Here is a 27,167-nt window from a genome sequence, read left to right on the forward strand (position 1 = left end):
AAAGAGCCCAGCAGTTTAGTTGGCTGATCACAAAAAATAGGAATCCACACTGAGTAAAGCCCATTGAGTCTATAAAATATTTTTTTTAAAGAGTATCAGCAGTTGCAAATTATCAGGTGGGAGAGAAATGTACAAAGTTAAAATTAAGTTAAAGGTTAAGGGGAAAAAACTGTGATAAAGTTTACATTTAGAAATAGCAAAGAGAGGAAAACAGTGATGATCTGTTCAGCCTTCTTATACTGGAGAAATATGTGATGTGGTTTTTCCATGTGTCAGAGCTGTAATACTTTTGAATAAAAGCCAGCCAGGGTTGCCCTACTGCAAATATCTTTCAGTTGGAAAATTACCATGTCAAAGGGAAAGCCCATGCATGGAACACGTTTAGCAAACTTGGCTGCATTTTGAGTCCTGAATTACTAAACCATAAAGTGGTTGGTTGGCTTGTGACTTGGGGTTCTTATGTGAACACAGCCATTGTGTTTTATCAATCATTAGTTAGGGTTATATATTTGCAACAGTGCAGTTATTTGTTTGAAAATAATGTAGATAAAGGAGCTCTGTCCAGTCGCAGGTGGATTTCAAATAATTCTGTAGGATGTGAGAAATCCAGTGCATTAAACATTTAAAACTGAATTATAGCAACCTCCCTGATCTAATACAAGGATGGGCAATTAATTTTCTCAACAGGCGACATGAGAAACCGGGACTGTTATGAAGGGTCACTGTCCCACTCCTCATTGCTTCCCCCCCAGCTGTTGCAGGCCAGACAGGGACAGCCTGTGAGCTGAATGTGGCCTTCAGGCCATAAAATGCCCAGGTCTAATCTAATATATTGATGAGAAAAGTTATATCCATTAGAAGAGCATATATGTAATGTATTAAAATGTACAGTCTATTTCATGAATTGAGGCCAATCTGATGTAACGGTTAAGGCACCAAGCTACAGCTGTCCATGAATTCTAGTCCTGCCTTAAGGACAAAGCCAGCTGGGTGACTTGGTTGGGCCAATCGCTCTGCTTGAGCTCCAGGAAGCAACTGTGGCAAACGATTTGCGAAAACCTTGTCAAGAAAAGTGCAGGGACTTTTCTAGGCAGTTGCTAGGAGTCAAGATTGACTCGAAGGAAAAAACGTTTTTAATTTTTTTTTAAAAAAAATCATGAACATTGTCCATTCCGATTCATCAAATGATGCAAATTGCCCATTGTTTGAAGCAAAGCCTGTGTTCAGATTTTGATTTTAATAAGTCTACTGAGGTTGCCCTTGAAGACCATCTAAAAACTCCATTTGGTCCAAAATCCATTAACTTTGGAGCATTGTTTTGTTATGGTCACATAACGTCTCTATTTCTAAGTGCTGTTTTTCACCCATAAAACCAGAGGATGGGACCAGGTTATCCGTGGACTATCTGCCCCTGAGGGTCTCTGCCTGTCTAACCCCTGTGATAAGGAGGCCATTCCATGGGTCTTTTCTTGAAACAAAGGCATCTTGTGGGATTCAGGAGGTGTTGCCTGGCCTTTGAAGTATCTCTCTGCCCCTTTCCCCAATTCCTTGTTCCTGCAGGCCCTTAGGAAGACAGTTAAGACCTGGTTCTTTGCTTGGATGCTTTGTGGGGAGATGAATAGAATTCCCATCTGGTGAAATATAATGAATTTGAGACTCTGGTCCCCAGTTAAGGATTATAGTTGTTTTAACTGCATTTGTTCTCTCCCCTCCCAATATTTTAATTTACTGGGTATTATTGTATACCGCCTGGAGTCATATTGTTTGGATGCTGCATAAATATTATAAAGAAACATATAAATAAACCAAGGTAAGGGCAAATCTCCAACCACCCCAAACGTGTTATATCAGATAGGACCAAATAACAGCTCCTATTTATTTATTACCATTAAGAGCTTTGATACCACAGTTTAATTTACATAAATGTACTTTGCTAAATGGAAACTGGTGTTAATTTCCCATAGTACCTGAATAATGAATAATAATATTCCTGGCAAATGTTTTAGGGTAAATCTCCTCGAAGCAATTGTTTAACTTCTGCTGCTTTTCAAATTGAATGTGAAGAGCTGCGTGTGATTATCAACAGAAGCACAATGATGCTGGGGGAGGGGGGTTCCGTGATGTCCACGGGATATATCGAGGCTTAGAAACAATCTTGGAATACAGAGCAGAGGAAGAAGGGGAAAATGTTTATGTGTGCTGCATGCATGGAAATATAGGTATAATAGAAAGAAAAAAGATGGGGGGGGGGAAACACAATTGCAAGACAAATGGTATTTATAAGGCCTTCTCATGCATAAATAGATGCACATACAGTATATGATTTTTTTTAACATAACACTTTTAATACAATGCAATTGGCACATGCATTGTCCAGGTGCATAAGCAGCTTGTTCATGGGATGTGAGTAACAGCACTTCTTTGCATAATTTGGGCTGACCTGTTTGGGATTTTTTGAAGTCCAGTGGCTATTTATGCGGTTTCATGTAGAACCGTCTCAGCACTCTTTGAATCAAATGAGTCAAAGATTTAAATAAAATTAAAGTTGTTTGCTAGGTGCAGCCTCCTCCTCTCCTCCTCCTCCTCCTCCCCCTCCTCCTCTCCTACTTCCCACCTCTCCTTCTGCCACCCTTCTCTTCCAAATGTGCCTTATTATGTGGGGCTTTGGTAAGACAAGCAGATGATCCTATGTGCCTTTCCTTCTTTGTGGTCAGGGCCTATGTGTCTTTTCTCAGAGACGGATGAATAAAACACCAGACAAGTTCCCAATCACTGTAACATGTGGCTGATAGATAGTTGCCTATGCCAAACAGAAAAAGGGCCATTTTCTTCCTTTAGGAGAAAAATCAGCCAAAAAAAAAAGGTGTTGTGAGAGCCATGCAGGTGATTAGGGATGGGGTACTGAGCACACCTGAGCCGAAACTCAAAGGAGCATAGTCTGGCCACTGCTGCTGTAGAGAAGGTGGGAGAAGCAGAAACTCTGTTGGAATTCTGTTACCTTTTCTATCATATATTCTTTTATTTGTGAAATAACATGTATGGCTTTCTTCCAGGAGCTCACTGGGATATAACATACCTTCTTCCATTCTTTCCCTGCAGGGACAATCCCTGGGATAGGTTAGACTTTTAGGTTAAATGCTATGGCAACCTACTCAGTTTTAGAAATGTTTTGCGTCATATCTTTAACGGTCATGCACATAGGTTGGACATGACTTTGAGATTAGTTCAATTTCTCTCTTTCTACCCCTCCTGCTCCCCCCCATTAGTTTCTCTTCATGCACATGCCTCTTCTCCATTGCCTGCAGATTATTGAAGGCATAACCATTCATTTCTAATATGCTACCTATTATGTATTGCTAGAACATTATATGCTTAGTTCGATACTTAAGAAAGCAGCTAGGACTTTTTGAACAAGCCAGGCATAATAATTCATATTTCTTCTCTCATAAAATCAGAACCCATCATTGTCCAATAAAATGCATTAATAAAACATTCTGGACAGACTAAAATTAGTACTTCTTTATAATGCAGGGGTCCCCAACCTGTTTGATTCTGTGGGCTAGTGGTAACGGAACAGCAGCTTCTGCAGCTTTAGTGGTGGCGGGAAATGGTTTCACACACAACCTAAATCATGTGCATATGCAAACGAAGCTTCATGCATTTGCCCGCTGCTTCAGCAGCCTGGTTCCAAATGGGTCATGGCCCAGTAGCAGTCTATGGCTTGGGGGTTGGGGACTTTTGCTATATTATATATTCATTTCTGGTCATCACCTTTGAGTGATATCCTCCAGTTTGAGTGCCTTTAAAATGATAGTCAAATTCACAATGGCTAATAGGGTTTGTCATGAAGGTGCTGTCTGAATCAGAATACATACTGTAGTAACTTTTATTTCTATTACAAGATCTATTGCAGTATTTTATGGATAATATAAAATTACAATACTTACAATTCAATTCACAGTTCTTTACCACAACAGTGTATTGCATCTAGTTTTGTGAATTAAAATCTAACTGGCCTAATAATTTCAACCGACTAATACTTATGTAAATAAAAACAATTTCCAGTCTTAGCTTCCACAAAATAGTGGAACACAATGTAATTATATTAATGGCTTACTATAAGATAAGCAATAGTCTTTCCCCTAGAGCTTGGCATTAAATACCATTCTAGTCCCTTTCATATAATTCCTAATTGAAGTTGTAATTGAAGGGCTAGATACAATCAGTTCACCAAAATTGACATCATATGCATAAAAATCCAAAGGTGAGATTTCAGTCTTAGTGAGAAGAATGGACCCTGGCCCACAGATTGGGTTGTTTGAGAACATTAATCAAGTACAGGTAGTCCTCAACTTACAACCACAATTGAGCCCAAAATTTTTGTTGTTAAGTGAGAAATTTGTTCAATGAATTTTGCCCCATTTTACGATTTTCTTTGCCACATTTGTTAAGTGAGTCATTGCAATTGTTAAATTAGTAACATGGTTGTTAAGTGAATCTGACTTTCCCCATTGATTTTGCTTGTCAGAAGGTTGCAAAAGGGGATCACATGACCCCGTGACATTACGGACCCCATAAATGTGAGTTGGTTTCCAACAATCCAAATGCAAATCACATGATCATCAGAATGCTACAGTGGTCACAAGTGTAAAAAAATACCTGACATAAGTCACTTTTTTCACTGCCACTGTAACTTTGAATGGTCACTAAACAAACTGTTGTAAATCGAGAACTACCTGTATGGAAATTTGCAGGAGACCTTGCATGGACAGCTCCATCATCAGGACAAGGTGATCATATTGATAACATGACTGTTTGGGAGGTCAGTGGCAAGACGGCATCAAAAGAGAAAAGAAAAGAAAAGTGCATACAACCCTCCCCGTGTGGTTCAGTGGTGGGTTCCTACTGGGTCAAACAGATTTGGCCGAACTGGTAGTGGTTTGGTAGCCTGGGTTGCTGAAACCAGTAGAGATCCAGGCCTGCCACGCTCCCCAAACCAGTTTTCCGGGTACCGCCATAGATGCGGCCATCTTGTTTTTTGAGAAAACAAGCGTGCACATGCACAGAACAATTTTAATTGTACTGTGCATGTGCACGCAGTGCATATCAAGAGCATGGCGCGGGCGGTGCACACACAAGCGAACCGGAAGTAGTGCCTGCCACAACCCACCCCCAGTGTGGTTGTAGGAACCAACAGACTGCTAGAGAAGTTCATGTGCCAAATTATCAGGGCACAAACAATAGCTTTCCAGTCCCAGTGCCAGGAATGTGGTACACCTTTACAAGTTGAAATTGTAGACTTTGATCACCTTCTCAATGAATCATTTCAAGTGAAGTTAATCACTTACTACAACTGTCAAGTTCCTGATCAAGAGTGAAAGAGGATATTACCTTCATGACCCGCTGGTGAACTTCCCACAACCAGCTGACTGGACTTTTTGGACATAGGAAAGAAAGATTTTGGACTAAATAAGTTGTTATCTTCAATCCTCGTTTTTAAGAGACTAAGTGCCACGTTCTAACATTCCTGCACTCGTCGTAATGACTTCTCAATTGAGTGTGTGCTGCTTTTTAATAAACACCAGGCCTTTTGATTCTTCCTCTCCAAACCTGGAAATGGCAAGAGAGCAAATATAATTATCATTATACATCAATGGGAAGTCTCGTTTTCTTTCCCTCTCATTCCTGGACCGGGAGCCTTAATTGCGAGCTGAAAATGCTCACCTTGACTAGAGCGAAATTAACTGTAGTTATGTTGACATAGCTGGCGCCAGGGTGTGTATGGGAATTCAAAAGAGGAAAAAAACTCAGCAATCCCCACAGCTAGTGTGGTCAGAGGGGGAAGGGCAGGGGGAGGAGGGATTTGGAGAGAAGGTTGCTGTATAATTGGTAGCTACAAGGGCCGACTAAAATGAGCACTTTTGCCTCAGGGCCTTTGGGCCGTTGCCACCATCCAAGCAAAGATTTTTCTTGAATGGATGCTACACCCTTGTGATTCCCTGCAAGGCTGCAAGCATGGTGCCTTTCTGAGGATTTTGCTGTCTTAGCATGCTGCTTGTCCTTCCCTAAGTTCCAAAATCCTCCAAGTGCTGTGTCCCCAAAAGAGGAAAGATATTTGAAAGGGGCTGCAAAAGTAAATTGGGAGAAACTGAGCCCAAAGCCAAGGACAGGCAAGAGAAGGAAGGAAAACCTGAGACCTGCATTGCCTTAAGGGTTAAAGGGAGGACTCGCTAAGCAACTTTGACCCCAAAGTTTTAGTTCAACTGGAGCTATGAATGAACTGCCGAGAATAATAATAATAATAATGAAAGAGGGTTTTCTGAATAAGGAATGAGGGGAGAAAGGAAGGGGAGGGAGGAGAGTGAGAAAACAACCACCCAGCAATTTGAAAAACAAAAGACTCTGAGAGAACTCTTAATGCCTGCCAGCTGCAAAAATAAGGATTGAGATGGGAGAAGGGAAGAAATGGGCTGTATCAATCCTGGTGCAGTTGCTACCTCTTTCTCCATTCCAGGCCTGTTCCTATTTTAAATGGGAGCGGAGCCGTATCTAGATCCACTTCTTTTAAAAAGCCTTAGAAATAGTTGGGGCTTGTATTTCACAATCAGTGTTTTCTCTGGAGCAGTTCCATTAACTGTAACGGGACAAGACCTGAAAGCAAATTAGGGAAGCAATGCAGTCCCTCAAAGGTCATTTCTGTGAAAGGTTTTAGGGTTTCTAAAAACAACTTAGTTGGTTTGGGTTTTGTTTGTTTTTTTATTTGTATCACAGGTAAAGCTACACTCTAGCAATTGGAGAAGCACCTACCTGTCTCCTATTTCAGTTTGCCATCTTTAAGCAAAAATGAGAAAAAGAGGGTATTTCTAGATGAAAGTGGGATGAAGTCAGGGGTGGGATTTACCGGTTTGGACCCATTTGGGTGACCCGGTAGTTCCGATAAGCAGTGGAGAGCGAACTAGTTCAGGGCTGCCTGCCCGCCCCTGCTCCATACCTGTTTTTATCAGGAAACAGCAAACTGTGTGCACACACGCAACACACGATCATTGCTGCCCCTGATATGTAATCAGCTGTTCATCGGAGTGACAGGTAACTGCGCATGCACACGCGAAGCAAACTGATTGTTACACTGGTAAGATCCCACCCCCTGGATGAAGTATTAATTTACTTTGTGGCTATTATGTGAAGAAGCTTTGGTAACAAACAAATCCTTCACGTGGAATAAGCAAGGTTGAACATCATTTGCAATTTGATTTTTAAAATGCTTTAATCTTCAGTTTGACTTAACAGCTTGTGAATGACTTTATTAACGTGCCAGAATAAAAATTATTGAAAAAGGAGGATTTTTTTAGAAAGCAACTTTTATATTAGTAAATGAGAAACAGATCTTAAATATGTGTAATAATGAACTGAAGTATGCAACAGGTTTTTTTTTTAATCTGCCTAAAGTTTGTAAAGCAATGCCATGACTGGGTAGCAAAAGAAGTACAAGGGTTTGCAAACTATTTATTGTGTTTAACTATTGATCCAACTATGAGTAGGCCTAGCCAAATTCATTTTTCCTAGTGCAAAATAGCCAATCATCATACAAGGTGAGAAATTGCAAACTGTTTATTCTGAACAGCCACAAAGAGCTGTGCCCTTGGGACTAAACCACAAGAGAGACCCAGCACACAAATTATTACAGTTTTTATACACTTCTTAAGAGAACTTTTTTATTTTTCTTTAAAAAAAACAAACACAAATATGTCATCATTTGTCAATCATTAAGACATTGAAATACAATTTTTTTTTTGTTGTGTGTACCCCTCCCTCCCTCCACCCCCCCATCCCCCCTCCTCCTTCCCCCCCCGACTTCCCAGAACCCGTACACGGTATGGATTTTTAACTAACACAGTCTAAAATCTATTGAGAAAAAAGAAATAAAGAAATTAATGACATTCTAAATTGAACTTAGCTTCTTCTTACTGAACTAACTTTTAACAGTTTAAATCATTTCTGATCTTAAGCATAGGCTAACTGGAATTTCTTAGTCCCGTATTTATTTTGTATATAGTCAATCCATTTTTTCCAGTCTCGTTTATATCTCTCATTTGAATGATCTTTGAGATATGCCGATATTTTAGCCATTTCAGCTAAGTTTGTTACTTTCAATGTCCATTCTTGGATTGTAGGCAAGTCTTCCTTCTTCCAATATTGCGCCACCAACAGTCTTGCTGCAGTTATCAGGTGCAGAATCAAATTGGTCTCTACCACTGTAAAATCAGTACATATACCTAGTAAAAATAACTGAGGAATAAACTTTATCCTTTTTTTAAAAACATTTTGCATGACCCACCATATTTTTATCCAAAATGCCTTAACCTTTTGGCAGGTCCACCATATATGATAATATGTAGCATCGAGAGAACCACACCTCCAACATTTAGGCTGTACATTCGGATACATAGAAGCCAACTTTTTAGGATCTAAATGCCATCTATAAAACATCTTGTAAAAATTTTCTCTCAGATTTTGAGCTTGTGTAAATTTCACATTTCTTACCCAAATTCTTTCCCATGTATCCAACATTATTGGTTCCTCAATATTTTGAGCCCATTTTATCATACAATCTTTAACTAATTCTGTTTCCGAATCCATCTGTATTAATACATTATATATCCTCTTTATATGCATTAAGCTTTGATCTCTTATTTGTTTAAACAGATTATCCTCAACTTGAATAAAGCCAATTTTTTGATCTATTTTCCACCTAGCCTGTAATTGCCCATACTGGAACCATGTTTGAACTACCTTCTCCTCTTTTAATACCTCTAAAGATTTTAATTGTAATACCCCCCTTTCCGAGGTAAGAAGCTGTCTGTAAGTAAATCTGTCCTGTTTTTGTGCTGTATTCATATTTTCAATTGCATGTCTAGGAATTGCCCACATGGGTATCTTGTCATTTAATTTATATTGGTATTTCTTCCAAACCCGCAATAAAGCATTTCTCAAAATATGACTTTTAAAGTTCTTATCCAATTTTTTGTTGAATAACAGGTAAGCATGCCAACCAAATACCAGATCGTGTCCCTCAATGTTCAATATTCTATCATTGGTTAAATGAATCCAATCACTAATTACAGATAATGCCACTGCATCATAATATAGTTTTAAATTAGGTAGTTTCAATCCTCCTCTCTCGCGTACATCTTGCATTATTTTCATCTTTACCCTCGGCTTCTTTCCTGCCCACACAAATTTGTTGATACCCTTCTGCCATTCTAAAAGGTTCGCATCTTTTTTAAGTATAGGTAACATTTGGAAAAGAAATAAAAATTTTGGTAAAATGTTCATTTTCACTGCCGCTATCCTGCCCAGCAAAGATAAGTGCAATTTCTCCCATTTTTTCATCTCTGTCTGTATGCTATGCCAAAGTGGTTCATAATTATGCTTATATAATTTCCCATTTGAAGTTAAAATGTTAACTCCAAGATATTTGACTTTTTTAACTACCTCACATCCTAGCATCACTCCTAATTCTTCCTTTTGTTTAATATTCATATTTATAGCTAATATTTTGGTTTTTCCTAAGTTTATTTTAAAGCCAGACACTTGACCATATTGATTAATCGTATTCATTAAAACCATACTGGATTCCTGCGGTTGTTCCAATATTATGACCAAATCATCCGCAAAAGCGCGGACTCTATATTCTTGCTGCCTAATCTTGATCCCTTTTAAACCATCCAAGCCCCGTATTTTATTCAACAATACTTCCAAAGTTATAATAAACAATAATGGGGACAAAGGACAACCCTGTCTTGTACCTTTTCCAATTTGAAAAGAGTCTGTTAAACTTCCATTGACTATGATTTGTGCTGTTTGCTGTTGGTATATTGCTTTAATTGACTGTAAAAAATTATCTCCTATCTGCATTTTTTGCAATATCTTCAGCAGAAATTGCCAGTTAACTCGATCAAAGGCCTTCTCAGCATCCAAAAATATAAACGCAGCAGGGATCTGGTTGTTCTTTCCCAAATATTCTAATGCATTAATAATTAATCTGACATTACTTTTCATCTGTCTCCCTTGTATAAAACCTGTTTGGTCCGTATGTATCAATTGTTGAATGACCAACATTAACCTATTTGCTAATATTTTAGTAAAAATTTTATAATCTACATTCAGTAATGAAATGGGTCTATAATTTTTGGGTTGAGTAGTATCTTGATCTTCTTTGGGTATCAAAGATATAAACGCTGTCTTCCAAGATGGAGGGACTTTACCTTCCGTTTGAATCATATTAAATAATTCTCTAAGAGGTTCTACCATTTCTAACTGTAAGTTTTTGTAGTAAACCGCTGTCAAGCCATCTGTACCTGGTGCTTTCCCTGGCTTTAATTGCTTAATTACCTGCAGGATTTCCCCCGAGGTTATTGGTTGATTCAATTTTTGCCTGTGTTCTTCTCTAACTGAAGGTATTTTCTCCTTGTCTAAATATTTGTCTATGTCTAAACCATTAATTTTATCCCCTTTATACAGTTCTGTAAAAAATTCCCAGAAAGCCTTTTGAATCTCTTCCTGTTGGAACACCTCCTTCCCTCTGTAAATCAGTTTAGATATATTTCGAGTTTTCCTTTTTTTCCTAATCTGATAAGCTAACCATCTGCCAGGTTTGTTTGCATTACAAAAAGTATTGTGTTTTGCATATAATAAATTAGTAGCTACCTGGTCAGAGATCAACATGTCAAATTGAGATTTTAATATGTTAATAGCTTCCTTAACCTTTGTATCGTCTGGTTTCCTTGTTAACTCCAGCTCTTTTCTCTTAATTTCCTCTTCCAGTTCTGTTCGTTTTAGCCCTTGCTTATTTCTATGTGTTTTATTTATATTCATCAAAACTCCTCTCATATACGCTTTGCTTGCATCCCATACAAATTCCATAGATGTACCCTTATTCATATTCAAAACAAAATATTCAGATAGTAATTTTTTACAATCATTAATATAGTTTTCATATCTAAATAAATTTTCATTCAGTCTCCAAAACCTTCTTGCCTGCACTACCCTTCCCAACTCCATCCAAACTGGGTTATGGTCCGAAAGGACTCTAGCTGCAATCTTTGTTTTCTTGACCCTAGAAAGCAAATCATTAGTGGTTAGAATAAAATCGATCCTTGAAAGGGATTGATGCCTGTCCGAGAAGAAAGTGAAGTCATATTCCTCTGCATTTCTTTCTCGCCAGATATCTCTCAATTCAAAATCATCCATAATGTCAAAGAAAGATTTGGGTAACTTTGCTCGCATCTTGGTATTTAGGCGGGAAATCTTCTTATCTCTCTTAGTGTCTATCACTCCATTCCAGTCACCCAATAGTATACAGGAACTATAGTCCCACTGTACTAATTTAGCATGAAGATTTCTATAGAATCTATCTTGCTGTTGATTGGGAGCATAAATTCCCAAAAGTAATGTCTTTTTCCCTTCTAAGATTAAGTCTAAAGCAATATATCTTCCGAAGGGATCTGCTTCTATTAATTCAGCTTTCATATCTTTTCTTAAGTATACAACTATACCATTCTTCTTTTCCATAGCAGAAGCTGCAAAATGTTGACCAAGTTTTGAGTTGATCAAATATTTTTGATCAGTTGACTTGATATGAGTTTCTTGCAAACAAATTACATCGTTCTTAAACTGTTTAAGATAATGAAATATTTTCTTCCTCTTCTGTGGAGAGTTCAGTCCGTTGACATTCCATGTTAAAATCTTAGTTGTCATCTTTGGTTGGTTGAAGCATTTTTAGAGCTTCCTGCACGGCCTGTTTAACCTTAGGTCTAGCTCCTCCCACTGCTTCCAGATTTGTTGTTGTAGTTCCTTGATCGATGGCCGATGATTGTTGATGCTGTTGCCTCTTAGCTTGTTTCTCCATACGTCTAGTAGTCATGCGGCTAGGTCTTGGTTCCATAGCACCTTGCACTTCTAGAGAAGAGAGATGCTCCATCTTGTCTGGTGGTTGTGTAGTTTGCTGTCTATCCTGTCCTTCTTGTGGTCTTTCTCTAGGTCCAGATGGTGCAGGGTGTCCGGCCTTCAATATATTATAATAAAAATCTCGGGCTTTCCATACAGAGTTGAGGCGGTACCTTTGCTTATCAAATGTAAATATGATGCCAAATGGTGCATCCCATCTATACTGTATCTGACGATTTCTGAGTTCTTCGACCAAAAAAGCGTAGTCTCTTCTGGCTCTTAACATTTGAGGTGGTATCTCTTTCAAAACAGCCAGGTCTTGACCGCCAATTTGAAGCTTAGTGTTATAAGACGCTTGCAGTACCATATTTCTGAACTCTCTTGTAGTAAAATATATAACGATGTCTCGAGGAAGCTGCTTCTGCTTTGCCAGCCAGGAGTTAACGCGGTAAGCTTTGTCAATTTGCCAGCCTTGGTTGGTCCCTGGTCTTCCCATCAGGCGGTCAAAAGCTTCCGATAGGATCTGTTTCAGGTTCTCCTGTTTCTCCTCACGCAGCCCCCTTACTCTTAATGCGAACTCCATTTGTCGGTACTGTATCATAATAATTTCTTTTTCAGCATTTTCCACTTTTTGTTCCACCACCTCTGTTTTCAATGTCAAGTTAGCATTGGCATCATTAAGAACCTCTAGAGTATCTTCCACTCCAGAAATATGTTCTGTTAATACAGTTACAAGACTCAGCATGTCGTCTCTAATTTTATCAACCTTAGCCTCAAATTTCTCATACAACTCCTGTTTAAGTCCTTTTATTTCACTTTTAATTTCACTTTTAATTTCTTCTTTCATTTCTTTTATTTCCTCTTTTCTCTCCTCTCTATTATCTCTAAATTTATCTTCCATTTTAATTGTCTGTGCATTAAGAGCCTCGCTTAGATTACTCAGAAAAAATTCTTTCGTTAACACATCCCCAGCAGGGGGCGTAGGAAGCGGAGGCTGCAGCTTTGTACCAGGCACTGAGGATGTGCCCCTGGAAGTAGAGGGTGACGACTTCAAGTTAATATTTGGTTTTGAGGCCATTTCAAAATTTGTCTGCCTGCAGTTAATAAAACTCTATTGCCTAAATATGCAGCTTTAAGTAAAGAGGCTTTTATTTTGAAGTTTAAGGCTTGGCAAAAGTTTCAGTGAGTAAACATTGTAACAAGACCGTTCAACAGATTCATCACCATTTAACTTCCAAATAAGCAAAGTTAATGAAGGAGTAAAATTCTTCTATTGTGAAACCAAAACATGTGATAAGCTATCTCTTTTGTTTTGAATTCTTTTGAAGTCTTGTGAGAATTAGCAAAAAGTGTTCGTTATTACCGGAGAAACCAGCCTGCTCGGCGCCATTTTAAAAGCCTCTGAGTAAATAATTTTTCGGAGGAGAAAAAGAGAAGAAGCTAAAATGTTGATAAGCAATTATTGTCCTCGCAGTAAACGGATTCAGCTCGTGATAAGATTAAATCAAACAAAACTTAGAGCAGAGTGGGAGAGACCTACTTTGTCCTGCACAAGGCAGTTTGAAGTTCCCAGCACGGACAGCCGTTCTGCCTTGGGCTAGCCCCCCTTTCCTTGCAAGCACAAAAGCTGCAAAAATCGAAGAGCATTTGCCAGCAAAACAGTTTCTTCTTTCCCTCTTGCCTGAAGGATAAGAAAACCTGATAAGACGTCAGATGGAAGATCCTCTAATCAGGTACGTAGCCAGGAATTCGGAGGCAGCTGATTTTTTGCTGCTTCCACCAGTAAGCTCCTCCCAGGAAGTCCAGTTTTTATACACTTCTGAAAACAGGATCACATGGTCATTGACAAACAATGGGCAACAAGCAGTGCAATAAACTCTTCACTATTTAGGTTTTCCCTCCCAAGAGGGCAGCTAATGTTTCTAGCTAATAATATTTACAGCTGAATATGAAAACCTTTTGACCTAACTTTTCTGCAACAGGAAAAGGACTCAGCCTTGAGTCAGCTGCTACTACTGGGTCAGGTTGATAGTAATCTTTGATAAGGCCAACTGTATGACTCTTCTGGGAATTTGCAGGGCAATGATGAGGAAAAGAATAGACATGAGCAAAATAAAGGTTTTTTACAAAATGTGGTTTCTCTAGCTAAAACTTTTTATCATACTACTACTGATAGTCAGCATAATGAATAATTTTGTAGCACCATTTTTTTCAACCTCTCCAAGATGTGTGAACTTCAACTCTCAGAATTCCCCAGCCAGCATATTGTAGCATAGGAAAATTAATTCATTTATTGTGACATAATAAATGCATTTTATGAGCAAGAGTGCACTGAATTGAATGTGTTGGCTCTCTGTGATTGTTTAGACATGATAGATTTGATTTTGCTGCAACAGCCCAGCCTAGGATGACAAGAACTAAATTAGTTTCTTTCTTGTAGGGTATCATCAGTGGGCATTTAAACAGTATTAAGTCTCCTTCTCTTACAGGAAATAGGCCTTGTATATAGAAAAAAAAGCAAAATAGCTCTTCTGCTTATGAGTGATTAGAATCAGGGTCTCTAAATGGATTTCGCAATACAACTGTGTTGAAGGCACAGTGGAATATCCTGTTTGGTTAAATGGAGCATCTACATGCATCTTCTTTTAAATGGAATCTGACATCATTAAGGAAAAGTCTTCTGTCTGAGATGCTGAGGGATGCTCTAGTAATCAGAGCAGATAGCAGTGAAGAAGATTAGGCTAGAATAGAACAACAGATTTGGAAGGGGCCTTGGAGGTCTTCTAGGCCAAACCCCTGCTTAGGCAGGAAACCTTATACCATTTCAGACAAAGGTTGTCCAATTTCTTCTTAAAAACTTCCAGTGTTGGAGCAGTCATAACTTCTGGAGGCAAGTTGTTCCATTGATTAATTGTTTTGTCAGGAAATTGATCCTTAGGTCTAAGTTGCTTCTCTCTTTCATTAGTTTCCACCCATTGCTTCTTGTCCTGCCCTCAGGTGCCTTGGAAAATATCTTGACTCCCTCTTCTTTGTGGCAACCCCTGAGATATCGGAACACTGCTATCATGTCACCACTAGTCCTTCTTTTCATCAAACTAGGCATATGCAATTGCAACAACCATTCTTTATATGAGAATAGGGATGAAGACAACCAGTACGATTGTTACTTCAAGTACAATCTTAGGTGTGTTGAGTGTTAACTTTGGTTTAGTTCTAACAATATTGGTTGGATGCTTAAAACAAACATTGATCAATATATTGTATGTGAACTGATTCACTTCTGATTCTTTTTTTTGGGGGGGGGGGAATTCTCTGAATCTTTCTTGACATGAAATGTGATAAAACCTCTAGCTCTCTGCAGTATACATCAAATTGCGTATAAACTGAGTAATAAATTGGTAACTGCTTTATTTATATTTTTAAATTTTAGAATCAGAACAAAGCTGCTTCACAGATTTTGGAAAAGGGCAAAATACTGAACTAATAATAGTTACTGTTTCCCAAATCAGTGTTGCTTTTTGCAATTAAAATTGACCTGTACAGAAGTCAGCTGACTTTGGACATCTACATACTACTTTTTGTGAAAGGTCTTTGACTGTTTATCTGTCTCTCTCTCACGCAGACAAAATATTTTCTGTGCTTAAAAGTAGTAGTTAATTTAGTGATAAGGTGAACACAATTTATCTATCTATCTATCTATCTATCTATCTATCTATCTATCTATCTATCATCTATCTATCTATCTATCTATCTATCTATCTATCTATCTATCTATCTATCCATCCATCCATCCATCCATCCATCCATCCATCCATGCAATAGTAAATAAACTATCTATCTACCTACCTACTCACCACCACACCCCTCCACACACACACCTATGGAAGAGTAAGAAAACCTAGAAAAATTTTTGATCTCAAACTCCCCTCCAGATGAAATTGTTATAAAAATGAAGTAAATATTGAAAATTGTAATTGCAAATAAATAATATAGTAAATAAATACAATAAATGATTGTTAACAAAGTTGAGGATTTAAACAACATTTTTTTCTTTTTTTCCTTTCCTTTCCTTTTTTTTGGGTCCCCTTTTGGAACTCCAAAAACAGTCTTGTGACTCTGACTCAAAAGATGGTTTACAGCCAGAATCTGATTCATTTTTTTCCCCCTCCTTTAGAAGCAAAGGGCCATTTTTCCTCTCACTCACGAACCTTCTGTTATTTGTGCTCATTCTTTGTAAACGTATTAGTGAATTAGCAAATTGGGAGGCTTGGAACATTTTTTTTTTAAAGCAAACAATTTTGGACTGCTTAACCATCCTAAAAGCTCCCAGTCGCTCTTGAAGTCTGAGAGGTTGGAGCTAACAACACAACACCAGGGCCTTCCAAAGAGGATGACTCAGCTAAAGCATTGACCAGATGTTAAAGGGAGGAAAAACTCACTCTTCTTACTCTTTCCCTCTGAGAGGCAGAGAACTTTGCCTTGGATCTCCCCTTGGATCTGCTTGCCTGTGGAGTTAATGCCACATAGGGGCTACGAATCTAGCAAAGTGCTTTAACTGAATGGATGAATGGGCCTCTTTTCAAGTAGTCATACTTACTGCTTTCAAAATAGCCTTAGATCAGAGCTGCTTTTCCTGAGGTCAATATGGTTTGAACTTAAGAGTTCAGAGTTAAATGAGCAGTGGTGTTCATCCACATTCACAAGTGTATTTCCTGCATTCATTATTGTATTTTTGCAAGTAAGCGTTCTGGAGGTGGGCAGCTCAAATATCTACAGTAAATGAATGAATGAATAAGCAAGCAAGAATTATCTTGGAGCTGGGACAGCCCCAGTGTCCATCTGTCTATGCAAGCAAGCAAGCAAGCAAGCAAGCAAGCAAGCATATAACATAGAATAAAAGGACCTTGGAGGTCATCTAATCCAACTCCCTGCTTGAGCAGGTGATACCATTTCAGACAAATGGCTGTCCAGTTTCTTCTTAAAAACCTCCACTAATGGGGCACCCACAACTTCTGAAGGCAACCATTGATATATTGTTGATTGTTTTCACTGCTAGGAAATTTCTCTTTAGTTCTAGGTTGCTTCTCTCCTTGATTAGTTTCCATCCATTGTTTCTTGTCCTGCTTTCTGATTCTTTGGAAGATAGGCTGACCACCACTTCTTTGTGGTTGCCCCTTCGATGCTAGAACCCTGGTATCATGTCTCCTCCAGTCCTTCTTTGCACTAGACTAGACATACCCAATTGCTGCAACTGTTCTTCATAAGTTGAACCTTCAGCCCCCTAATTATCCTTGTTGCTCTTCTCTGCACTTTCTAGTGTCCCAACATTTTTTTATATTGTGGGGGACCAAAACTAGATGCAGTTTTCCAAGTACTAAGGCGTTGTAAAGTGGTAAGGATACTTCACGTGATCTTGATTCTATCCCTCTGATAGTGCATACTTGGATTGTATTGGCTTTTTTGGCTGTCCTCATACACTGTTGGCTCATATTTAACTGATTGTCCACTTGAATTCTGTCTGTTTAATGGGCCGAAGAACAAAGGAACATTTTATAGAGATAATCAAATGACTCTTTATCAGGGTACTTTAAAGGAAGAGACTCAGGCCTGGTCCGTGGGCATTACTTTCTTGAAGGTCACAGAATGGTCTATAGATTGGATGAGTTTCTGCTCCCATTTAAAGTAATATTTCCAGAAGGCTATTATCCATTCTCTTGCTGAGGTTTCTTTTTTTAAAAAAAATCTATAAATGCAAGTAGTCTTTGAATTGCAAGAATATTTTTCAGAAACTTTAAATCCAACGTCTATTCTCCCACAGCTTGAAGCCATTGCGCTAACTCCAGAGAGGGGCCAGTGTGTCTTTCCTCTACAAAAAAGGAAAAAAAACCACCACTAATTGGTATTTCTAAATTTTTATTATTTCAAAATTTCTGGTGATACTGAGGAATTTATTGGATTTTGCAATTTACAAGCTTGGGAGTTGGGCTTTTAAAAAACAACATTTTTTTTCCTGGTAAAGTGGAAAACTTTGTTCCTTGCTGTAATGAAAAGCAAATTTTGCAATGAGTCAATTTGTGGTCTGAGCTCTCACTACACAACCATGTTTGGAGGTTATCAAGGGGATGGACATGGTCACCCACCTCTGTCTCATAGGACAAACACTTTTGCTGTGAAGGTTTTTTGTTCTATTGTCCAAGTGAATATGGTCCTGATTTATGGGAAAGTGGACTACAGCCAACAGGTCCTGATGCCATTATGTGTTTATATAGTATAGGAAAGACAGGTGGCGTCGTCCTCCTCCTCCTCTCCTCCATCATAGGCTATCATTCCTTCTCTTCTCTTTCTCTGTTGTTTTTCTCCTTCTCTGTTACTACAGCATAAGGCAGGCCACATTTCAACTTTGTCCCACTGTACTGTACGTCTATCCTGCAAATACTTGTCAGGCATTCGAAAATTGTTGATGCAACTTTTTCTTTTGTTATAGAGAAAGGTGGGTGTGTTCTGCATCGTGAGTAAGAAAAGCCTACTCACTCTATAAAAAAGTATGACAGGTTATTTCTAATGAAGCAAATTAATACCTTTTAAGCAACTGGGGGGGGGAGGATGCAAAATTCATGATCAAATGGAGCGAAAAAACCCAGCGATATCATGGTACAGGTAATCCTCGACATTCATTCAGTGACCATTCAAAGTTACAACAGTAACTGAAAGAAGTGACTTATGATCAGTTTTCACACTTACGACCATTGCAGCATCCCCATGATCATGTGATCAAAATTCAGGCGTTTGGCAACTGGCATGTATTTATGATAGTTGCAATGTCCGGGATCATGTGATCACCATTTGTAACCCATTTCCAGCACGCAGTCAATGGGCGAAGCCAGATTAGCTATATGACCACACAATTCACGTAACAACTGCAGTGTTTCACTTAACAACCATGCTATAATGTCATAAAATGGGGCAAAAGTCACTAAACAATGATCTTGCTTAACAACAGAAAGGTTTGGCTCAATTATGGTCATAGGTTGAGGATATCTGCATTTGAAAGATCTTTCTCGCTTTGGTGCCTTCCAGCTGTGGTTCCTTCCAATTTCAAATTCTTAGCCAACTTGGCTATAGTTGGAGGTCACCAGCTTGGGAAAAGCTGTAAGTTGTTGTAGTGCTAAAGAGATTGGATAAGGTGGATTCATGAAAATTTATTAGACTGACTTTAGGTCAGCTGTTCTGTCTTCATCCAACTACCTCACAGTGTGTTATTTTGATGAGAAACAAATTGGATGAAAGAGTGTGACATCTGTGGTCTTCAGTTTCTAGAAGGAGAGATACAAACTGAATAAATAGCAATATCTTACAGGGCTGTGTAGTAATCTGGATTCCATAGGAAAAGGTTATTTGGAGTGTGCAACCACTCCTATGTGCAACCTTTTAAAGCAGGGGTGTCAAACTCAATTTCATTGAGGGCCGCATCAGGGTTGTGTTTGAGCTCGGGGGGGGGGCACTGGGAGTGGCCAGGCTAGGCGTGACCGGGGTAGGCATGGCCAGCTCGACGTCCTGCAGCCCTCTGCCAGTGAAAACAGAGCTCAGAAGGGCCTCCCAGGCCCCATTTCTGCTGGAAGCCATCGCAGCCAAAAACGGAGCTCCCGAGCGCCGTTTTTGCTGGCAGAAGCACTGCGGGCCAGTCCTTCGCTGTTTCCAGGGTGGCCCCATGGGACATATCTAAGCATTCCGCAGGCTCATGCGGCCCATGGGCCTTGAGTTTGACATCCCTGTTTTAAAGCCCCTGTTTTCCCGGGGCTTCAAGATATCAAAAAAAGATACATTGATTTATGGAAGGAGCATCGACACACAACCTTGTCCTCTTTAGATCTGAATTATTACACAATTTTGATACTTATTTCTATAGGGAACAGATCTGATCACCTGTGAGAAGCAAAAGTGTAGGATTTCCAGTCTTGAGTCCCTTTTAAATAATTAGAAGCAATGTAAGGAAACATAGCTGCACTCGGAACAATTTTTGAAGATTCCTGGATGGCTACTTCTAATTACCCTGTTATTCAGTCTGCAGTTTTGTATTACATTACAGTTATCCCAATAGTTCTAAAATGGGCATAACTGTTCTTATAACAACATTATGTTCTAATGCAGAAAAAATGATGTTCTTTCTTCCATAAAGAATAATTCATAGTAGGAAAAAAACCTCTTGGTTCTGATATTTTTATACCTAGCAAACAGAGATTGGCACACACATACATACCTCTGAAATATATTTGCCACCTGAAAAGACATTTGCAAGCAGTCTAGGAAGGTTTTATTTTATTTACTGGAAAGCCACAGATATTCTGCAGAGACCCCAGCAAGCAGGACTGTCTAACATAGAAGGTGTTTTTATTGTTGAAGGGAATTTTTGAATGACTCCATTTTATCAAAACCGCAGTCTCTTAGGAGGCCAGTATCTGTCACTTGTCTCTCAGTCTCTGATCAAATTCAAAGTCAACTCTTTTTATTTATTGGACGTGCTGCTGTCAGACAGAAGCCATACATGACAATTATGACAGCTGTGTCAAACAGGGCAGTTGCTGCTTTGGGAATTATGGTTTTATGCTGGCCTTTTGTGGGTTGGGTTACCATATTGTAGCAAAGGAATGAACAATTTCTTTCTGGCTGTCCAGAATAATTTACAAGGAGGCTCCTCTCAATAAAGAGATGGGCTCAAGAATTAGCCAAACCAGAAAAGGGGCAAGGATTTGGGAGCAAAATAAAATAGCTAAGAAAAAAGAACTAGACCAGTTTCTCTGCCCCTCAGAAGCCTGAGTGAGACAGGATGGTATGGAATTGGAAAGAAAAACAGATAGAGGCCTTTTAATTGGTTCAGATTCCATCACCAGATTTTGACGATTCTGATGGAGCTGCACAACATAGGCACGTAGGGTGAGCCACAGTTAGGTAATGAGTTATACATAGGATATGACTTGAGTTTGGTGTTAAGGAAACAATTCTGTAACAACCTTGTATCCAATTATTAGAAGACTGCTGAATAGACTGTATTGATGACAAGATTGTCTTGCATATTGCAAAATGATCTGTTATGCATCCATGATCCATCACTGGAGGTTTTCAAAAATAGACTGGTCCAACATTTGACTTGCTGAGAGTAAGATTCCTGCCTTGAGCAGCGGGTTAGGCTAGACGACCTTTGAGGTCCCTTCCAGCCCTATGATATTTTATGCCTTTATAGTATATGTACCAGAAGATTTCTCATGCTGTACCACTTCTCCTGATTTAGAATTATTTTTTCTTTTTTCTTTTTTAAATACAAATAGTACAAACATAGTAAATACAAAAAGAAAAAGAAAGAAAAAGGAAAAAAATAAATATTATAGTGCATCCCCCACCCACTGGAGACCTCCCCCCCTTATATTTCTTCATCTATATTCCCTTTGGTCTCCAACATGCTCTAACATAAATCTTACAAAACTAAAACTACATAGTATACATATTACCCCAAAACTTAAATAACCTCTTACCCACCTATAAATATATATAAGAGCGATGGTGAACCTTTTTTGGCTCCGCATGCCATAAGTGGGGGGAGCACAGGGGGGGGGGTTGTGTGCGGGCGTGCCACACGCATAATGTAATGCATGATCCCCCAGTGCGCATGCGCACACTACAAGCACTCCCCCCATTTTTTGCATGCTTTTTTCGCCCTCCCCAGGCTCCAGAGGCTTTATAGGAGCTTGGGGAGGGCAAAAACCGCCTCCCCCCCTGGAGGCCCCCCGGAGGCTTCAGAAACCTTCATGAGGCTTTCCTGAAGCCTTTGGAGCGCTTAATACAACCCTCTGAGCAAACCAGAAGTCCGTTCCCAAACTTCCGGTTTGCCCATAAGGCTGGTTTTTTGCACTCCGGATGCTTCAGGGAAGCTCATGAAGCCTCGGGAGGGCCTCTGGGGGCGGGGGGAGGCTCTTTTCACCCTTCCCAGGCTCCTATAAAGCCCCTGGAGCCTGGGGAGGGAGAAAAATGGCTTTAAAAAAGGGTGAACTCAGCTGGCCAGCGCCGCATACGCGCTGGCCAGCTTACAGGGCAGTGCCTTGTGTGCCCTGACAAATGGCTCCACGTGCCACCTGTGGCACGCCTGCCATAGGTTCGCCATCCCGGATATATAATGTCCCCCTTCTTTTCTTCAGGAGATCTTCCTCCTCTCCGCCACATTTAGAATTATTTTCCATCTGGTTTTTAAACTCATTTCAATATAGTTTTCACAAGTCTGCTATCACCTACATATGAATCCTGATTAATATGCTTCATGTTCTGTGGTTGGGGAATTTAGAAGTTATTAACAAATATATTTGAATAATATGTTGGCCACAGAGCCAACATATCTAAACTCTTTAAGTTCTGATTCTTGCTTTAGAACAGGACTAGGCTACTTCCAAGTTGCACAGGGTCCCTAAATCTCATTTCTTTAGGCCACAAATCCTGTTCAGATTACAAATTGCATGAAATGACATTTGCAATCCCAACCCCCACCAATAAAGCAAGTAAGAAAATGCATGAATTTTTGGGTTAATTTTCTGAATATAACTTCATTAAATATCTTCAACCTCATCCAAAACATTGCGGGCAAACCAGCTGTATCCATAGGTATGAGATTATAAAATGATTATCTTGCCTCCTGCAGACTCAGTGTGGGTGGAATTATATAGGTAGCAACTGAGAGATCTAAAGTTTAGTAAGTTAAATATACATATGTGGTCCATCACATTAAGGCACTAAGAATCACTATTGAATATAGGAAAAATCACTGAATGGAATTGTGCACTGTAGTAAATTTAGTCTATGTCATTAAAAATGTATTTTGATTAAGGGATCTTGTCAAATTAAAAAGAAGAAATTGTGCAGAGATGAACCCACATTTTGGATCTATTACCAATTCATAGTTTTGATTACAGCCTAAGACTAAAGTTTCCAGGTCAGATGAAATATATGTGAGATATGAAGATATAAATTATTCTAGACATTGAAACATATTCCTACAGCCAGATTGGCATTCTTTCATATAAGAGATCAGATTATTTTTCCAGAAAGAAGCAGAAAACTACAGTATATTGTACTACTGAAAATGGCAGGGATAGAAATTTAGCAAATATATACATCTATATGTGTGATCAAAACCTACGTTATTTAATATTTTTCACACTCCTCTTTGTTAGAAAGATCATAAATATTTTATAAAGTGTTGGTTTTTAAATAAATTGTTATGCTTCATTATTTTAAAGGGCATTTAATGTAACAAGCTTTAAAAAAAAAGAAACTCATTTGATTTCATCTAAAGCATTTCTTTCCTGTGTGTTTAAATTACTGAATTTTAATCCCCCAATTGGTCATCAAGAGGCATTACAGCAGGTGGCAGAAATAAGAATATCTTGCCTAATACATGCATTCTTACAGATTTATTATTTTTACCAAATTAATTGCCTGCCTGGCTGCTGAGGCTTCTTATGAGCATAAATCCTTTCCTGCCTCCCCGAAATAATTTTAAAATACGTAGAAACATTAGTCAGTGAAAGAGGAGACATCCAAGTCATTTTAACAGATTGCTTCAACATAAAATATCCTCACTATGGCCATCTGACTTTAACAGTGTCTCTTTTGGCCTGCTATTTATTAGAGTATTCCGTGAAGTAACCAGTTGATGCCAGGAATGTAGCAAAAAGAAAACCCTGTTAAAAGAAAGAATTAAAAAAAAACCTGTTTTCAAGAGAGCCTAATGGAGGGCAGTAGTCTGTTCCATGGGAACAGAGCACCCTAGAAGAACAACAGGAGGCTTGGCCTCATTGGAATGCCTCATTGGAATGCAATCTTTTCAAGAATGTTTTATTCTGAAGAACACAAAATGGATTTTGGGGGCATGAGGAGGATAGGGAAGTTGATTTTCAGTAGCTAAAAAACTAAAAAGGGAGTACATTTAATGGGTCCAAAATGAAGCAGGAGCACAGGGCAGGTTGAAAGGAGAGAAGAGAAAGAGTGTGTGAGTGAATTGCATAGTTTTCATCCACATCTTGGAATCCTAGTAGACAACCATTTAAATATGAGCCAGCAGTGTGCAGCAGCTGTCAAAAAAGCCAACACAGTTCTAGGCTACATAAACGAGAGATAGAATCAAGATCACATGAAGTGTTAATACCACTTTATAATGCCTTGGTAAGGCCACACATGGAATCCTGCATTCAGTTTTGGTTGCCACAATGTAAAAAAGATGTGGAGACTCAAGAAAGAGTGCATAAAAGAGCAACAAAGATGATTAGGGGACCGGAGGCTAAAACATATGAAGAACGGTTGCAGGAACTGGGTATGTCTAGTTTAATGAAAAGAAGGACTAGGGGAGACATGATAGCAGTGTTCCAATATCTCAGGGGTTGCCACCAATAAGAGGGAGTCAAACTATTCTCCAAGGCACCTGAGGGTAGAACAAGAAGCAATCGGTGAAAACTAATCAAGGAGAGAAACAACTTAGAACTGAGAAGAAATTTCCTGACAGAACAATCAATCAGTGGAACAACTTGCCTCCAAAAGTTGTGAATGCTCCAACACTGGAAGTTTTAAAGAAGATGTTGGATAACCATTTGTCTGAAGTGGTATAGGGTTTCCTGCCTAAGCAGAGGGTTGGACTAGAAGAGATCCCTTCCAACTCTGTTATTTTGTTCTGTTCTGTTCTGTTCTGTTCTATCTCAACAATTTGAGCCCAGTTCACCTGGATAGTCTTTCTCATAATGCAGTCTTCTGGTACAGGTGGCTCTTTGAACATCTGTGTTACTGTGAAACAGATACATATGTTTAATAGGGAGTTTGCAGGTTTTCACTCAACAGGTTTCTATATATTAAGGATTATACAAGGTAAGATAGAAGGTCCATACAGAGAGTGGTAAGGACAGCCAAAAAGGTTACAGGAAGCTCACTCCCCATTATTCAGGAAACTGCTTACAAGTGCTATGTGCTTAGAACTGGAAGCATGGTCTGTTTCTGTTGCTCCCCTCTGGGAGAAGGTAACGAAGAGTTTCTAGCATGACTACCAAAGTCTATAATAACTTTGTTCTCTATGCCATCCATCTGGTAAACTTGCAAGATTAGCTTTTCTCCCCATGTACATGTACACATCCAAACTAGACTGTGTTGTTTCTCTGTGTCATATATAACAATATATGTGGGTATGCGAGCATATGCATAATTTTTATTTGTTTGTTTGTCCTGTTTATGTAGTGTATATTGAAGGAGGTGACCCTTTAAGAGCTGTATGCAACAAAATTTCATTTTAATATATGTTGTTTAGTGTACATTTAAAGTGACAATAAGGTTATTCTAAGTCCATTATATAAAAAGGAAAATTGCAGTGCAGGTAGTCCTTGACTTATAGCAGTTTGTTTAGTGACTGTTCGAAATTACAGTGGTATTAAAAAAAGTGACATGACCATTTTCACACTTATGACCATTGCAGCATCCCCATGGTCATGTGATCAAAGTTCAGACATTTAGCAACTGGCTCATATTTATCGGTTGCAGTGTCCCAAGATCACGTGATCACCTTTTGTGACTGCCTGTCAAGCAAAGTCAAAGGAGAAGCCAGAGTAAAAATTAATACAAACTAAAATAGAATAAGAAAAGAAAAAATAAATAAAGGAGAAAGCTAAGGTACAAAAAGAAAAAAAAAAGAAGAAAAACAGAAAAGAAAGAAAAAAAGATATAATGAAGTGGCTTCCACTCTTCTTTACATCAGTTATAACAGTAAATGTAACCTCTTTCTCTAAAGTTACAACACGACTCCTCTTTCTATAATGTATCATATCTAATTGTTAAAACCATAGATCATAAATTCATTTTTTTTAAATTACGCAAAAAGTCCACAAGGGATTTTGAGTTTTGAAACATCTGATGAAGGCCAAGACTTTTCAAAACTCTGTTTTCCCAAAGAACCACCCACAATCTGAATTATTGCTTGCTAATGTGTAACCTCGCTTTATTCCTATGACTGTTCATATTGCATAGATTCAAGTTGCATCATTTCCAAGAAGTTGGATTTCCCGGACTTGTACAGAAGTGTTATCTCATCTTTCTTTTATCTCACCTTTCTTTGTATGCTTTCATTAGATGTGGAGCAAATGGCTATTGACTGGCTTACTGGCAACTTCTACTTTGTGGATGACATTGATGACCGGATATTTGTCTGCAACAAGAGTGGGGTCACCTGTGTTACACTGCTTGACGCAGAACTCTACAATCCTAAAGCCATTGCACTGGATCCAACAATGGGGTAAGAATCCATATAAGTACTTTTAGATGAAAACTAAATGTTTTCCTCCTTTGTTTCCCCCCCTCCAAGTCCACAGTTCCTGAATGCCTTTTAATCTGTTGGTCAATTATATCAAATGCCAGTTTTGTTGTTGTTAGTTGCGAAGTCGTGTCTGACCCATCGCAACCCCATGGACAATGTTCCTCCAGGCCTTCCTGTCCTCTACCATCCTCTGGAGTCCATTTAAGCTTATACCCATTGCTTCGGTGACTCCATCCAGCCATCTCATTCTCCTAATTCACCTCATTCTCTGTTTATCATAATATGCCAGTTTAGTCCAAAGTAAAACTTTGAATCCTGATTTACTTGCAGATGGCAGGGCTGGCTTGGTATGCCAACTGATATTTGGGTAATACAATACAATAGCAGGGTTGGAAGGGACCTTGGAGGTCTTCTAGTCCAGTGTTTTTCAACCACTGTGCCGCGGCACACTAGTGTGCCGTGACATAGTGTAAGGTGTGCCGTGGGAAAAACACTTTATATATAGTCAATATAGGCACAGAGTTAATTTTTTTTAACATTTTCTAATGGTGGTGTGCCTCGTGATTTTTTTCATGAAAAAAGTGTGCCTTTGCACAAAAAAGGTTGAAAAACACTGTTCTAGTCCAGCCCCCTGCCTAGGCAGGAAACCTTATACTGTTTCAGACAAATGGCTATCCAACATCTTCTTAAAGACTTCCAGTGTTGGGGCATTCACAACTTCTGGAGGCAAGCTGTTCCACTGATTTATTGTTCTAACTGTCAGGAAATTTCTCCTAAGTTCTAAGTTGCTTCTCTCCTTGATTAGTTTCCACCCATTGCTTCTTGTTCTACACTCAGGTGCCTTGGGTAGAGGAATAGGAAGTCAGGCTTCCCAGTGACTTCCCAGCACCAA

The 27,167-nt window shown here is 38.9% G+C and overlaps 1 protein-coding gene across 3 annotated transcripts in view; it reads left to right on the forward strand.

The window, feature by feature from the left end:
* Nucleotides 1–27,167, forward strand: part of LRP1 (LDL receptor related protein 1) — a 337,681-nt gene that overhangs the window by 151,548 nt on the left and 158,966 nt on the right. For all 3 annotated transcript variants that reach the window (XM_032212335.1, XM_032212336.1, XM_032212337.1), the window contains one exon: nucleotides 26,092–26,254. In XM_032212335.1, coding sequence (XP_032068226.1) covers nucleotides 26,092–26,254 — 163 coding nt within the window. The remainder of the gene's footprint in view (nucleotides 1–26,091; nucleotides 26,255–27,167) is intronic.

Source organism: Thamnophis elegans, chromosome 2 (genome assembly GCF_009769535.1).
Source record: "Thamnophis elegans isolate rThaEle1 chromosome 2, rThaEle1.pri, whole genome shotgun sequence".
Taxonomy (NCBI): Eukaryota; Metazoa; Chordata; class Lepidosauria; order Squamata; family Colubridae; genus Thamnophis; species Thamnophis elegans.